Here is a 16,628-nt window from a genome sequence, read left to right on the forward strand (position 1 = left end):
ACAGCCACAAATGGGATTCTGTTCAACTCTGACAAGCCTGTGCTCGTTCATTTAAGGAGACCTTCCAAATCACATCACTCACACCTCTCCAGCCACATGTTGCTCACCTGGATAATGAGAGGCTCAGGCCGTTATTGCTAAAGCTCCTTCCTGGTCTAACAGGCTATTGTTGGAGCTGTGGTGTAGAACATGGTATGGGGTCCTGCAATGGAAAAATACAATTACCTCTTTCTTTGTTTCAGATCTGAACGTTAGCAGCAATCCAGAATTTTTTTTAATGAAACCAAATGTACTAAGAGTCATTTTTCTAAATATGGCTGTCAGATTATAGGCTTTTCAGTTTCTTATAAAAACTGGGGGGTTAATTTCAACTGTTGAAACCAATCACATTAAAACATTTGCACAGCTTTGATTAAAACTGATTGCAGAGGTGAGTTTAAATATATGTTGCATTTAAACAAGTGCTGTGTATGTACTAAATAGATGTCAGTTTTTGCATTGTTAAGAGAGCTTTTTTTGGGGAGAGGGGTACTTTTTTGTGAGAAGAAGAAATCTGTGCTCATATACTGTCAAATAGCTTTCAAATAATTTCTACTTTAAGTAAAACTTAAACGGTTGGCATATAATTGAGATTGCTTTGCTTCTTGATTTTCTTAATCTGACCATTAGTCTGTTTACATACCCCAGAGTATGTGGTTTCCTAATCCTGGCTACAATTTCCCTTTTTTGCCAAACATACAGGAGATATTCAAACTTCTCCCTTTGCCTTGGTAGCTGAAACCTCTGCCCACTGGGGTATTTCCCCAAACTCTGTCTTATTTAAATATGACCTATTTCTTCAAATTTTAATCTGTATTAAAATGAATTTTTACTTCCCATCATGGCAGTAATATTGAAAGCTCTTCTCTGAGGCCTGGCTTCTCCCCACCCCTTCTAGAATGGGGATACCAGATGGCCGGGCTTTAGGAACGTTGGAAGAACAGAAGGTGAAAACCCTTTCTGCCCACATCTAAGGAATCCTGCTCTTAGCAGTCTTTATGCGTAAAGCAATTCTCTTCTTTCAACCCTAACGTCTTAACCTCAAAGAATGAAGGCTCTCATAGTTTTAACCTATAAAAGATTATATAGAGTACGAGTTTTTGTTTTAAATATGTATATATTTATTTGGCTGCACTGGGTCTTAGCTGCGGCACGTGGGATCCTCAGTGGAGGCCTGAGGGAGGATCTAGTTCTTTAACCAGGGATTGGACCCTGGACTCCCTGCATTGGGAGCATGGAGTCTTAGCCACTGGACCACCAGGGGAGTCCCAAGAGCGTGCTTTATTAGCTGCCTGTAATCAGCAAGGATGCTAGCCTGCTACCAACTTGCTTGAGATCACATATTTTCTTTACTGTTTCTTTCCTTCTTTGAGTTAAATCCCAGATCTCAGTGTGACCTCTAGCATGCTTCCCCATGACCGCCTCTAATGTGACACAAAGTCTAAGAGGTCATGCTTCTTTCCACCCACACACTTGGGCCGCAGTGTGGCTTCCGGCCTGGCTGTGATGTCAGGATGTGCAGCCGTGCTGGCCTAAGCCTTGTCAGTTTTCCCCATGGGGAGCAGTCCTACCACAAGGGACAAATCTGCCCCTTCTCATTCTTTCTCCTGATGCCCCAGGTGAATCACATTATCATTGTCCCAGAAACCTCCTCCATGACACCCCCATCCCCTGCCAGTGGGGTCCTCCTAACCCCAATCAGTTTCCCTGCTAGTTCTCGCACAGCCATCCCTCTCCCTGCATCTTCTTTGGTCCCACTGGCTCAGCTCAGGGGTTCTTGTCACCTAAGGAAACTTTCCCTTCTCCCGGCCCCAGGCTCCCCCTGGGCAATGATGTAAATGACACTTCCCAGAGTTCTGCAGTGCACAACCTGCACAGCCATTCCCAGCAGCCTGCCCACCCCTGCCTCCCCCTGCACAGCCACTCCCAGCAGGCTGCCCACCCCTGCCTCCCCCTGCACAGCCACTCCCAGCAGGCTGCCCACCCCTGCCTCCCCCTGCACAGCCACTCCCAGCGGCCTGCCCGCCCCTGCCTCCCCATCCCCTGCACGTTGCAGAGGACCTCTGCTGTCCACATTGTTGTTGTTTAGTTGCTCAGTCGTGTCCAGCTCTTTGCGACCTCATGGACTCTATGTCACCCACCAGGTTCCTCTGTCCATGGGATTTCCCAGGCAACAGCACTGGAGTGGCTGCCATTTCCTCCTCCAGGGGATCTTTCCGACCCAGGGATTGAACCTGCGTCTCCTGCATTGGCAGACAGGTTCTTTACTACTGAGCCAGCAGGGAAGCCCTTCTAGTGTTCCTACTTGTCTTCATTACCTTCTGCCCCCAACAAGCTCCAGGCTTCTTCCTGGACAACACAAGCCAGTAAATACCATGCTGATTTCACAGCTCAGTACACTGGTCTTTGCACAAAAGGAACAAAAGAAATGAGGAGCCGTGAGTCCTAGTTCCATCTCTGCTGCTTATCAGCTGTGAGCCAGGCAAGTTACTGGCTGACTCTGGATGGGCCTCTTCTGATCTACTGACAGAACGAGATCTTCTCTAGTTCTCATCCACTGTGACATCAGGATTTGCAGAGCCGTCGACAGTGGCACATGAAGACAAGGGTGCACGTCTGCTGAGCTTCCAAGCAGTTTGGAAGTGCCCCAGCCAAGAAATCTAGGAAAGTCATGCCAGCTGCTTTCAACAGAGGAAAACTACTAGAGCTTTAAGAACAAAACAAAGACTAATCTTAGGTTTGTGTGTGCTAAGTCGCTTCAGTCGCATCCGACTTCTTGTGACCCTATGGACCTCATGGCTCCTCTGTCCATGGGATTCTCCAGGCAAGAACACTGGAGTGGGTTGCCATGCCCTCCTCCAGAGGATCTTCCCCACGTAGAGATTAAACCTGTGTCTCTTGGGCCTCCTGCTTTGGCAGGTGGGTCCTTTACCACTAGAGCCAAGTGGGAAGCCCATTTTAGGTTCAGAACCATTGAATTCAAAGACCAAAAATAGAATGAACAAATAGAACAGTTCTCATCTAACTTATTAAAATGCTTTTCATTTGCTTCATGGACCAGGCTCTCTTGCTTTAAATGTAAATGGCTGAAGAGAGCTGGCTGTGGTCAGCTCCGGTCTCCCCCAGTCCCGGGGCCCTGTCAGGACAGACGCTCCCAGGTTCATGGGTGATGGAGTCAAGAAGCAATTTCTGCCCCATGCCTGGCAACACCACATCCCAGCTCAGCGCTATACTTCTGCCTCTCCCCCAGTGCAGCCACTGCACAGACATCAGCTGTCTTCTTCACTCTCCACCTGTGTTTATTCAAAGCTATCTAACTCCATCTAATTCCTTAAAAAGACTCGAAGTGGTGTCCACAGCCCGGGCCCCAGACCTGCTCCCTTCTCAGCTGGAATCTAGTCCTACACGCCCTGGGTGACCTAACTTGGGCCTGCTTCCAACTCCAAGGGCACGCTGGGGATCCCCGGGGCTGTTTTGCCAGCCCTGACTTGTTCCAGACCTGCAGTCCAGTCACCACTCAACCCATCCTCAGAGGGGACCCCAGGGACCTTGGCACCCTTCCCCCACCACCCCTCCCACACTGTCTCCAGACTAGATGAATCACACGAGCACCCACCCAGAAACCAACCCACACTGTGTCCCGCCCCTCCCTCAGTCAAGTCACTCGCCCTGGTGATTCTCTCTCCCCCAGCATCGCTCACTCCTCTCCCTTCCTCTGCAGTCTCACTGCTTAGTTCAGGGGTTCCTGGTCAACTATGGCCTAGATGCTAAACCTCCAAAATAGTTTTCCTTCTCCAAGCTCACGTGTCCTCCTGTTCCATGAATGGCACCCAGTGTTGCAGTGTGCAACCTGCACAACCGTTCCCAGCAGCCTGCCCACCTCCTCCCACCCCACCTCACCCTGCTCCTCCAGGCTGGCCCTCCCTCTCTCTCACTAGGCATTGGGGGTGTCGTAAGAAGGACTCTGAACTCACCTGGGTGGGTGTCACGCTGAGTCTGGGTGACAAGGGCCCGGCTAGAAAGGAGGATGCTAACACCCATGGAGAAGCAGCGACACAAAACAGGGACCCCCTGATGGTGGCCTGGCCCTCGGCTCCAAGCTTCTTAATGCCACACCTCCTTCTCACACCCGTTTCCACTTTCATCCCTCATTCACCATGAAGGCATCAAAGGCCCAAAAGGAGGTATTTTAAAAAGAGAATTTGTTTAAAAAACAGAGAGAGAGAGAGAGAATTTGTAGAGATGGTTTCTGTGCAGAATTTCACTGATCCCTTCCTCCCCTCAGGGGTGTGTGTGCATGCATGTGTGATGGGGGAGAGGATGGAGGGGTCTCTTGACACCTTAGGCCTAAGGGCAGGGCTCGAGAGGAGACACTCAGCGAACTTGAGATGGGTCCCTACAATGATGGGCACTCAGTGAACGGGTGTCCGCCAGGACAGTCAGATCTGACAGAAGACAGAGTCACTGGGGAAGGGGCACGTGCTGCGTTTGATGGCAGCAGGTGCCAAGGTCTTTCCTGTGAACCAGGCCTGGCCCGCACAGATCAACCAGCTGACCCAGGGGGTCGTCCGAGGTCCTGAGGGGGGTGAAAGGGGCTCAGAAAGAGGCTGGAGGTGACACTGGATTCTTGGAACTGCAATGGAGGAAGTGGCGGGCCAGGGGAGGGACCCTCAGCCACTGCACAGGAACTGCCAGGAGAGGCCCTGAGCTGGGGGCAGAGGGGTCTCCAAGATCCCTAGAAGCACCTGGTGTGGGAAGGAAAGGACAAGAGCTGAGCCCGGGCAGGCCTGGGAGTAAGGCTGGTGCAAGATAGCAACTATGAAGAGAGATCTCTCACCCTCTGCCCTCCCAGCCTCCTTCCTCCTGCTCCAGCTCCAGACAGGGCAGGAAGTGATCAGCGATTCTACTCTGGTCCAGCTGATCTGTGCAAGGGGCAGGCGGGGTGGGGAAGGAGGGAACCAGAGAGGGTGGGGAGAGGAGGCCTGGACCAGCTCGTCTCACAGCCCTGGTTTTGGCAGGTGCCTGCCCAGAGCAGACATTCTTTGGTGAATGAAGTCACTCACACCTTCCTCCCCCAAACATGCTTTGATCCCTGGTCCCCCGCATGAGAGCCCTGTTTCCTGCGGCCTTTCTCACCTCCAAATCCCCTCTTTCTGTCACTAAGGTTGATCCCTCCACAAACTAAGATAACCTGAGCCAGTTCCTGTCACTTGCCACTTAACACGGATCCCTGGGAGCCCCTGTGCTGGACTTCCCTGCTGGAAGCTCCCAGCCCTTAATCTGTGAAATACAGATGGGAAAGCCAAAAGTATTCTCACACACAACTGCCTAGTGAGAGAATATAACCGCTGGGCAAAGGGCATGAGCAGAAGGCTCCCAGAAAATGACTCGTGAACAACTTCTACAAAAGGGAAGCAGGCTTCCTCAAGGGAAGGAACACACACTGAAAGACCAGCTATCGGCTCAGCAAAGATCAAAGTTTGATGGAGCTCAGTGTTGGCAAGGGCCTAAGGAAACTGGCACTCCTGCTCTGCAGTGAAATATCAGTCAGCGGCATTTCTACAGAGGACAATCTGGCGAGATGTTTCAAGCTTACACTCAGCTAGGAAAGAGGTTCACGTCATGGGCAAAGCACGTAAAAAAGCAAGGCAGGGAAGAAATACCACTGACCCACAAATATCTAGGGAAAATGTTCACCATTATGAGAATCAAAAGCATTAAATGTCTCTCTTCATTTTTTTTTTCTTGCCAGGTGGTCAAAGTTTAAAGTTAAAATACCCCTAGAGTCACCCGTCTAGTCAAGGCTATGGTTTTTCCTGTGGTCATGTATGGATGTGAGAGTTGGACTGTGAAGAAGGCTGAGCGCCGAATTGATGCTTTTGAACTGTGGTGTTGGAGAAGACTCTTGAGAGTCCCTTGGACTGCAAGGAGATCCAACCAGTCCATTCTGAAAGAGATCAGCCCTGGGATTTCTTTGGAAGGAATGATGCTAAAGCTGAAACTCCTGTACTTTGGCCACCTCATGCGAAGACTTGACTCATTGGAAAAGACTCTGATGCTGGGAGGGATTGGGGGCAAAAGGAGAAGGGGACGACAAAGGATGAGATGGCTGGATGGCATCACTGACTCGATGGACGTGAGTCTGAGTGAACTCCGGGAGTTGGTGATGGACAGGGAGGCCTGGCGTGCTGCGATTCATGGGGTCGAAAAGAGTTGGGACACGACTGAGCGATTGAACTGAACTGAACTGAGAGTCACCCAAGGGACAATGAAGCAGGATCAGTTGATATGGGTGAAATTCTTGAAACTTTTTTGAGGGAAGGTTGGAAGAACCTTGAACTGGGTCAATTTAGAGATGCATAAAAAGACTTATGAATGAGAAGGCTCATTATAGCACTATCATAATTGAGAAAACTGGAAATAGTCAATGGTGTTAATTACCTAGGATTTTTTTTAAACCTCAGAGTATATCACAGCTCCTCACCATCTAGCACAAATAGGATGTGATCTCCACGAACACGGAAGACAACGCTCATGGTGTGTTTGCTTTTTATTTTCTCAGCATTCTCTCCGATGCTCCAAGGAGCGCTGTCTCCTAAGTGAACGGCCCAGCACGGCAGTGTTTTCTGCCGTAATTACGTCTGGATTTGGGGAAAATGGTCGTAGAGGGGTATTTGGAAGAGAGAATCCTCAGCTTTACTGAATAATCCAAATTGCAGCAGAGAATCAAAAACCACCATCACCAGACCTCTCAGCCATTCTTGGGAGGATCTTGCAAGGGTACAGAGCTGGGGGCTGCAGGGTGGTGAGAAGGCAGCAGAAACATCCTCCTTCGGCCCTAGGGAACTAAAGAGAGGGTCACCCCAGGCTGTCCCACCCCAGAGCCAAATCGGCTTTGCCTCTGGGGCTATGCTGAGGGCCGGGAGTCTGGAGGGAACCCTCCAGACCCAGCAAGTCAGTAGGTCATTACCAGGCCACTCCCACGGAGCCCAGGCCAGAGGTGGGGGTAGGAGGAGTGGGAAGGGGAGACGATTTGGAGAATCTATGGAAAGAATGCCCAGCTTTCAAGCAAGGGAGAGATGGTAAGTGTGAACACAACTGTGTGTGCTGTGTGCGTTCAGTTGTGTCCAACCCTGTGACCCCATAGACCGTAGACCCCCAGGCTCTTGTCCATGGGATCCTCCAGCCAAGAATACTGTATATACACATAAATGCTCTCATTCTATATACACAAAACAAGGCTGGTACTTTCTTCATCATTTGATGGCTGTAATTCCGGAGGGCGTCCCCAGGATCCACAGCCTGGGGTCCTGTTTCTCTCCACACTTCCCACCATGGGGGTGAGGGTGGGGGTGGGAGGCGCAGGCATGGAGAAACCAGGCCTGAAACACTGCCCTCGAAATCGAGAAGAGTCCCATGACTCAGAGGAGAGGCGGGAGAAGTGTATTTACATCAGACTTGTAGTTTATTGGGCTTCCCTGAGAGCTCAGTTGGTCAAGAATCCACCTGCCATGCAGGAGACCCCAGTTCGATTCCTGGATTGGGAAGATCCACTGGAGAAGGGATAGGCTACCCACTCCAGTATTCTTGGGCTTCCCTTGTGGCTCAGCTGGTAAAGAATCTGCCTGCAATGCGGGAGACCCGAGTTTGATCCCCGGGTTGGGAAGATGCCCTGAAGACGCAAAAGGCTACCCACTCCATTATTCTGGCCTGGAGAATTCCATGGACTGCAGAGTCCATGGGGTCGCAGAGTTGGACACGACTGAGCGACTTTCTGGAGAAGGCAATGGCACCCCACTCCAGTACTCTTGCCTGGAAAATCCCATGGACGGAGGAGCCTGGTAGGCTTCAGACCATGGGGTCGCTACGAGTCGGACACAGCTGAGTGACTGCACTTTCACTTTTCACTTTCATGCATTGGAGGAGGAAATGGCAACCCACTCCAGTGTTCTTGCCTGGAGAATCCCAGGGATGGGGAGCCTGGTGGGCTGCCATCTATGGGGTCGCACAGAGTCGGACACAACTGAAGCGACTTAGCAGGAGCAACTTTCACTTTAGTTCATTACCCAACTGAACGGGGCACTGAAGGAAGAAGAGCCCGCTGTTACTGTTTAGCCCAGGATTGCCTTCGCTGCCCCTCATCAGCCTGGCACTGCTGCCCTCTGGATGCCCAGCCCCTAAGTGGCGGGGTCTTCAGAAGCACAGCACCATTTTGCAGACTCAGTTCTTTGACTCATAGGAAGGCAGGGGCCGGCTCATTCTCTAACCCCCAGAACACCTTGGAAAGCTGACAGTCTTTCAGTGGCCGCCTGACTCATACAGTGTTAGGTTCTTGCTATCGCACAGGTGGGTGCACTTCCATCCATCAGTCTAGATGGTTCTTGTACGCCTAGGAATGCTACATACACCGCGGGCCTCTCCCTGGCGAACACTCAGCCAAGGGTGGGTCTGGATGGTGCCTGCAGCCCTGCCCAGAGGGCCTAGGGGATGCACCTGAAGCCTCCATGAAGGGCTTGCACCTCGCTTCACCCCCACTCAGCCCGGAGCAGGCGGCATGGAGGCAAGGACTGAGACAAGGAAATGGGGTAACCGGCCCAGCTCCCCAAGTAGCAGGTGATGGGACTGTTCAACTGAATCCAGGCCCAAGACCAAACCTAATTTGGGGAGTGATCATGTCCTAGGAGTTCAGCACCGAAAGGTCGTCGGGCATCACAGGTCTGTCCTGGCAGTGCTGGAAAGTTAAAGCACCAAACCTCAACCTCCCAGGTCCTCAAAGTCAGGCATTTAACCAGAGCAACACAGCCAGCCTTCCGAGTTTTCATTCTCTGAGTTTTTATTTTTAGTTATTTGTTTTTATAGTCCTTCATGGCCAGGCTTGCTACAGGAGATCGACAGCAAAACCCGAGTTGGCTTGGCCTCTGACAGTAAAGATGAGGATTCAACGCGTCAATGAGGAAACCTCCGCCTTGGAGGCAGGTGGGACCATGGTCCCAGGCCGATGGGAGCCTCAGGGGCACGGTTCTCAGAGCAGATGAGGTTTTTGACAAATGCTGACATCTTAAGAGTGCAAACTGGACACTCTGCTAAAACAAGCCAAGACAGACGAGACGGCCAGGTTTACACTGCGTTCCTGTCTGCCTTCCCTAGGCAGCCCGGCCGATGGGGAAGGAAAACCGCCGCTACGGACAGACAAGGGGTCGGTATCCCCTCCAAATTCATAACACAGAGTCAGAGGCTGCGAGACCAAAACATGTTTACAGACAATGGAAGCGAGAAGGGAGCTCACTACATACATTCACTTTGGCTTTTTTCCCTACATTGAAATAGTCAGAAGTAACCAACCCACAGACTGCCCTGGCTCCTATAAGGAGTACCGCAGTTTAGCACCATTTGTGAGACAAGTCAAGGCATTTTTTCATTATAGAAAAGGTCTTGAGTACAAAAAAAAAATTATTTTGAAGTTCAGAACTGAACTCAACCACCCCTGGTTACTGGGAAAAAGACTGCCAAGATCTAGAGTCCTAGATCCTTTCCCTGGATCACCTGCATTTTGGCAATTTCACCCCTGACCCACACCTACACCCGAGAAATCAACAAGAATGAGACTAAGTTCTCATCAATGTTCTATTAACAAGCCCTGGCTATTAATGGGCACTCAAGTTATGGAAATACACAGATGCCATGAGGTCAACGACCTCGCCTTGCTCAGTCACTAAGTCGTGTGCCGACACTTTGCAACCCCTATGGACTGTAGCCCAACAGGCTCCTCTGTCCACTGAATTTTCCAGGCAAGAAGGTGGCCATTTCCTTCTCCAGGGAATCTTCCTGAACCCCAGGGATTGAACCTGCATCTCCTCCATTGCAGATAGACTCTACCACTGAGCCACCAGGGAAGACCCCTGGAAACAGAGATAAACATAGCAAGTGGTTTGCTGATAACACATTTCAATATAATTATCTGTTATCTCCAGACTTTATGACCACTCTGGAGAGTTTAATGACACCTACTAACACCCTCCACTATTTCCAGTAATAAATTTCAATTTAGCATGAGGGGAAAAAAGGCAAAAGGGACAGCTCACCTCCACCCTCCCAAACTTGTAGGGTCTCAGGCTGTGTGACCTCACACAGAACGTCGTGATTTGAGTGCAGACCAGCAAGCAGGCGTCACCCCGCCCATTCTGGTCATGGCCGAGCCTACCCTACCCTTACAGCCACCAGGGCTGGGGGCAGGCAAACCAGTTTAGTTTTGTGCTTTTCGTGGCTCCAAGTTATTCCCTGGATCAGTTACAAGTATTGATCATCAGCTGCCCATTGTCTCACTTCACTGCGCGATTCAGCACTGGCTTCCTGCTCTCTCCAGGCCCTCAGAAGAGACCCCCAAAAAGGTTTTCTAAGAGTTCAGCATTAGGTAGTCTACTTCTGTTACACAGGGGGCTTCAACTTTAGAAAAAGGAATCTGCAGAATCCACACACAGAAGTGGTGTGCGCTGGTTCAGATTTTTATCCTTTTATTAACTTAAGCTGAGGAGGTCTGTTAGGCATCCGTTTTGTTTTTCAAAGGCATTTTTTCATCTAAAATCAGTTCGTCCCTCTTCAGTTCACTCCTTACTGTTCTTGGGCCTTTTAACACATTACTGACTGGGGGTGGTTCACAAAAACTAACGCCTGTGGCCGGTGATTTGTTATCTAAGCAAAACTGAAACGTCTCTGGTAAGTTGGTAAAATTACTTGATATTGTGCCCTGACTTTGCTCAACTATGTGGGGACTCTTATATCTTTCACACACATTTCAGATTCACTCCAAACACATTCTTATTGGTTTTTAACTAGATACAGATCATTTAAGAAAAGGCATCCATGTATTTTTGTGTATGAGCACAAGTACAATTCCCTGGAGGTTTGTATTTCTGAAAATAACTTTCTGGCTTTCAAAGGGGGAGTACCTGCAAAGTTTTGCTTTAGAAAAAGAGACAGAACACAATCAAACTTTAACACCATAAAGGAGACAAAACCAGGAGGTACGTGTGACTTCTGCGCTGCAATGTAAGGAAGCTGGATCATCAGAGGTGCGACAGCACCTCAGTCACCACCTGGAAGCCCTTCAAAAAGGAGGCAACACTCTCAGGTAAACGAGCACCGTGAGGTGAAGAGGGCAGAAGGGTAACGCAGCCTTCTAAAAACAAAGCAAAAAACAAGCAAACAAAAACCAACAAAGGTGTTTTTTCTGACAGAGGGGTGAGATTCAAGCGGTCTGAGATTTTACTTGACAAGCCCTAGAACTGGAGGGAAAAATAATGAAACAATACCAAGGGGATGTCTGTTTACACAATCAAAGAAAATGTCAGACGTTAATGGAACGTACAATGGTATAATGGGAAGTATGAACAGCTCTACGTAGAGAGCAAGGTCAATCCTGTTCTGTGCCTTTAAGGTGTTTTCAGATTTGCTGAACTCCAAGGAAGAGGAACTGACATTTCAGATCAAATCCCACACAATGAGAGGTAATTCCATGGAACTTGTTATTTAGGTTTAATGCACTTTAAATGAGCTCAAAGGTATAAGTCACACCTGTTCAAGGCAGGTATCTTCTTTCTGATAAGACCAGAGGGCTCCAAAATGACTGAACTCTTGCAATAAATCCTGGGATAGAAAGTAAGCAAAGTGTAGGTCCCACTACCTTCCTTTTTTGGAAACACTCATACCATTTTAGAGATCCCCTCTAAGTAAATTATACTCCTGAATCCATTTTGGTCTCAACTCAATTTCAATTCTACTGGTATCACTCAACCAGGCCAAGACCAAGAATGAAAAATGGAATTAAAGCTCTGGGCAACTAGAGTTGCATGTTGCAACAAAAAAATGTATTTTTAAAGTTCGCCAATCGTCTACATTTCCTAAAGTACTGTTTCTTTGAAAGCTTTACTTCTCTGATGCAATGATCCCTCTAAACCTGCATGACAGTCTGAGAGTCTAATATGGTCTTGGGACAGAAAGCAACTTAAATGCACATTTTTGAGTTTTTATCAATGGGGTGGTTAAGACCACAATTTTTGCACACACTCTAACAATATCATACACAGCAACAAGAAAAAAGTATGAGATGTAATCGAGCTACCCAGAAGCCCAGTTCAAGTTCACTAAGACTAGAACATTCTCAAAAATGCAGAGATCATGAGTATCATTAAACTCAACAGAGGCGATCTGCCAGCGGTTTGATGGACACAGACACCAACTGCCTTGTACAACTGAAGTGTTTGAAGTTGTGCTTTTAAACATGTTCAAGAATGAACTGGTAGGCATTTCCTTTTGTAAGTTGCATGAAAATCATGTAACATAAAATGAAGCATCCAAGCCAACAGGAAGTCGTCATTTTCATTTGGCTTCTAGGTACCTTCTTATTATTATTCGAGGCACCATTGCATTTCACAGTGAAAGACAAAGCCTCTCCAACACATTCACACACATCTAGAGTAAAATTCAACTCAAACACCCTAATGAGTTAAGTATCTACCAAAATGTGAATATTACTGATGAGGTAATACTGGGAGGAATACTCGTGTAACAGTCTGCATAGTCTTCTGTGTTCTCTGAGTTTTTTCTCAACCGAAAATTTTGATTTTTAAGTAAAAGCAAAACTTACATTTTCACAAAAGTTCTGTCCCTGGGGGCGGGGTGGGGGGAGGGAGAACAGATTAGATAGCTTATCAACTATATTATATTAAACCACATAAAGATTATAATTATTATAGAATAAAGCTCAGTACTTCAGGGTAACACCATCTCCACAAATATTGAGCCAATCCAGGTGCTGCTGATAGTCTGAAAGAGTGAGGTGTCCACATGCCACAGGGATTCGGGCCCTGATGCAGACAAGGCTCAGCTGGTCTGCCAGAGCCCACCCGCGCCTCTCAGACACCACCCTAGCCTGTGACTGACTAGGCAAGGGCACCATTAGTGGCCAGAACGCTGCTGACCCCGGGCATCCCAAACTCAACCAAGGGCGGGTGCAGCTCGGCCATGCCTCTGCAGACAGTGTTAAGCACGCTCTTGTACTGAAAACTTACTCATGAAAACCAGAGACCCCCTGCTGCTAACTCATTCCCCTCCAACAGATGTGGGACAGGAACCTGGCGATGGAAGCACTCTCCAGAAACTCATCAATTGGCCTTGGTTTCCACTAAACACGCACATGGGTCTAAGCTTGACTCTGACTAGATGATGGTGAATCTGTGGAACTGCAGATGAAGGAACAGCCCCTGATCCCGGGGGCTCTCCTGCCGACCACCCACCCCCGCACCAGGCTCCCGAGCCGGGGTGTCCGTGATCACAGGCGCCTGGCACGTCCTGGCAGAGCAAGAGTCCTGGGGCTGCTGCTTCCTCCTGCAGCCCCTTCTCCAGCCTTTAAGCAGCTGGACCCAGTTGATTCTATTAGACACTCGGCTTACAACAGCTTTAATTAACGTGGATTCAAACCATTGCTGGGTGAGACTAGCAGAGGATGCTGGGCTGTTGGCAGGCTCTGCCCCCGACTTCTACCGTGTGAACCGATTGCATAGATGTAGAGAAAGGGCACCGCAGATGCTGTAACCACCAGAACAAAAGTTACCATCTTTAAAAAAAAAAAACTGAAAGCCAGTTTACTATGAGAGAGCGCTTTGGACACTTTCTGTCCAGGACGTGACTCCTCTGATATAAAAGTGTCTGTTTTATGGAGGAGGTGTAGTTTGCACCTTTTAACAGGTGTGCTCTGAAGGCTCCCACGGAAACGTACTGAGTCACAGATGAGGGGGAAAAAATCTCGGTTACTTGTGATTCGCCAAAGCTAGTCCCCAGAACATTCCAGTCTGGTGAGGCTAACTGGGCCCAGGCGTCCTCAGAGGTCGGGCTCAGGGACCTGCAGGCCCAAGGCCCCAGCAAGGAGCTGCCCGTGCCCCTCAGCCGCGTGGCCAGGCGGGCCAAGCACAGCTCACAGGCTGGTCTCCTCACACACTCGGACGGGGATGTTGTAGTGCCGGTCGTCCTCGGCGATCAGGGTCACCACCGGCCAGTCCCGGGGGGCGTCGGTGGGGTAGACCGTGACGAACTCCTCGGTGCCATACTTGGAGAGCCGATACACCTGGATGGTGTGGCGCACAGCGTAGGCCAGGAGGAACATCTCGACCTGCGGGGAGAACAAAGGCTGAAGGATGCGGCTGGCCCCCTGCTCCTGCTCTGGGGTCCCCGCGGGGCACAGCACGGTTTGGCCTGAGCCCATCTTCCTCCTGCAGTCCAGCCCCAGTCCTGCCGTTATGTGTGGGTCATTATAATCAAACACATCATCAAGGAGGGGTCATATGTCATAAGGGACTTGTGGTTTGAATATATTAAGAACATCTCAACTTGACAATAAAAAAGCCAATAACCAGTCTAAAAACTGCCCAAAGAACTTGAAAAGAATAGAGTTTTCTCCGAAGAGACATGTAAATACCACTAAGTACATACAAAGTCATTGGGGGAACGCAAATCAAACCCACAATGAGACACCACTTCCCACCCACTCGAACGGCTACAATCAGACAGATGATCGCGGGGAGAGACTGCTCGCAGGCACCAGGTTTTCTTTCTTTCAGGGGAAGGAAACTGTTTCGGAACTTGGCACAGGTAAAGGTCACACAAGGCTGCAAATGTACAGAGAGTGAGTGAATTGTACACTTTAAAATGGTTACTTTGGTGTTATATGAACTTCACCTCAATTTTTTTAAAAAAGTGTGGTAAGGATGTGAAGAAATGGAACTCTGAAACATTGCTGGAGGGGATATAAAAGAGTGCAGCTGCTTTTACAAAGTTTGGCAGTTTCTCAAAGTTTTAAACAAAGAATTGCCATGTAGCCCAGCAGTTCCACTCCTAGATTAACATATACCCAAGAGAATTAAAAACATATGTCCTGCAAAAAACTTGTACATGATGTTCATAGCAGGATTATTCACAATCGCCAAAAAGTGGAAACAACAGAAGTGGATGTATAAAATGTGATACATCCATACAATAGAATATTATTTGTCAATAAAAAGGAATGAAGTATTGATACATGCTGCAATACTGATGAATCTGGAAGACATTAGGCTCAGTCAAAGAAGCCAGTCATAAAAGACCACATATTATAAAATTCCATTTACATGAAATGCTCAGGATAGACAAGTCTGTAAAAACAGAAAGTAAGTTAGTAGTTGACTAGGGCTGGAGAAAGGGGAATGAGGGTATGAGGTTTCCTTTAGGAGTGATAAAATGGTCTAAAATTAGATTCTGCAAATTTAATGGCTGCAAAACTCTATAAACATACTAAAATCCACTGAGTTACACACTTCAAAGGGGTAAACTGGTATGTACATTATATTTCAACAAAACTGCTATTTAAACAGGTTACAGCAGACTTGTGGGGACTCAGAAAGGACTCTCAGAAGCCTAATACTCAAACTATGCTCTACCAGGCTTGTTAGTGCAAGCTATCTGCAGTGGTTCAAGACACGTAAGTAACTTACCTTTCGAGTACAAACAACTTTTTTAAAACAGTTATCTTCAACCCTGGCTGACTCAGCAGTGACTGCCATCTTTGCTCTTTCCTGTGTAACCAGTAAAAGGCAAGCTCCAAGTCAGCCATGCATGCAAGAAAGTGGCACTCTGAATGGAAAGCCTCAATGTTTCTCAGTTTAGTCGCTCAGTCGTGCCCAACTCTCTGCGACCCAATGACCGAAGCACGCCAGGCTTCCCTGTCCATCACCAACTCCTAGAGTTTACCCAAATTCTTGTCCATTGAGTCGGTGATGCCATCCAGCCATCTCATCCTCTGTCGTCCCTTTCTCTTCCTGCCCTCAATCTTTCCCAGCATCAGGGTCTTTTCTAATGAGTCAGCTCTTCACATCAGGTGGCCAAAGTACTGGAGTTTCAGCTTCAACATCAGTCCTTCCAATGAACACCCAATACTGATCTCCTTTAGGATGGGCTGGTTGGATCTCCTTGCAGTCCAAGGGACTCTCAAGAGTCTTCTCCAATACCACAGTTCAAAAGCAGCAATTCTTCGGCGCTCAGCTTTCTTTATAGTCCAACTCTCACATCCATACATGACCACTGAAAAAACCATAGCCTTGACGAAATGGACCTTTATTGGCAAAGTAATGTCTCTGCTTTTTAATATGCTGTCGAGGTTGGTCATAACTTTCCTTCCAAGGAGTATCTTTTAATTTCATGGCTACAATCACCATCTGCAGTGATTTTGGAGCCCCAAAAAATAAAATCAGCCACTGTTTCCACTGTTTCCCCATCTATTTCCCATGAAGTGATAGGACTGGATGCTATGATCTTAGTTTTCTGAATGTTGAGCTTTAAGCCAACTTTTTCACTCTCCTCTTTCACCTTCATCAAGAGGCTCTTTAGTTCTTCTTCACTTTCTGCCATAAGGATGGTGTCATCTGCATATCTGAGGTTATTGATATTTCTTCTAGAAATCTTGATTCCAGCTTGTGCTTCTTCCAGCCCAGCATTTCTCATGATGTACTCTGCATATAAGTTAAATAAGCAGGGTGACAATATATAGCCTTGACATACTCCTT

The 16,628-nt window shown here is 48.2% G+C and overlaps 1 protein-coding gene across 5 annotated transcripts in view; it reads right to left on the minus strand.

The window, feature by feature from the left end:
* Positions 1-10,533: 10,533 nt before the first annotated feature.
* The window catches only part of OTULIN (OTU deubiquitinase with linear linkage specificity), a 35,313-nt gene continuing 29,218 nt past the window's right edge, over positions 10,534-16,628 (minus strand). For all 5 annotated transcript variants that reach the window (XM_025270693.3, XM_025270694.3, XM_025270692.3 and 2 more), the window contains one exon: positions 10,534-14,203. In XM_025270693.3, coding sequence (XP_025126478.2) covers positions 14,009-14,203 — 195 coding nt within the window. In that variant the 3' untranslated portion in view covers positions 10,534-14,008. The remainder of the gene's footprint in view (positions 14,204-16,628) is intronic.

This window comes from Bubalus bubalis, chromosome 19 (assembly GCF_019923935.1).
Source record: "Bubalus bubalis isolate 160015118507 breed Murrah chromosome 19, NDDB_SH_1, whole genome shotgun sequence".
NCBI lineage: Eukaryota > Metazoa > Chordata > Mammalia > Artiodactyla > Bovidae > Bubalus > Bubalus bubalis.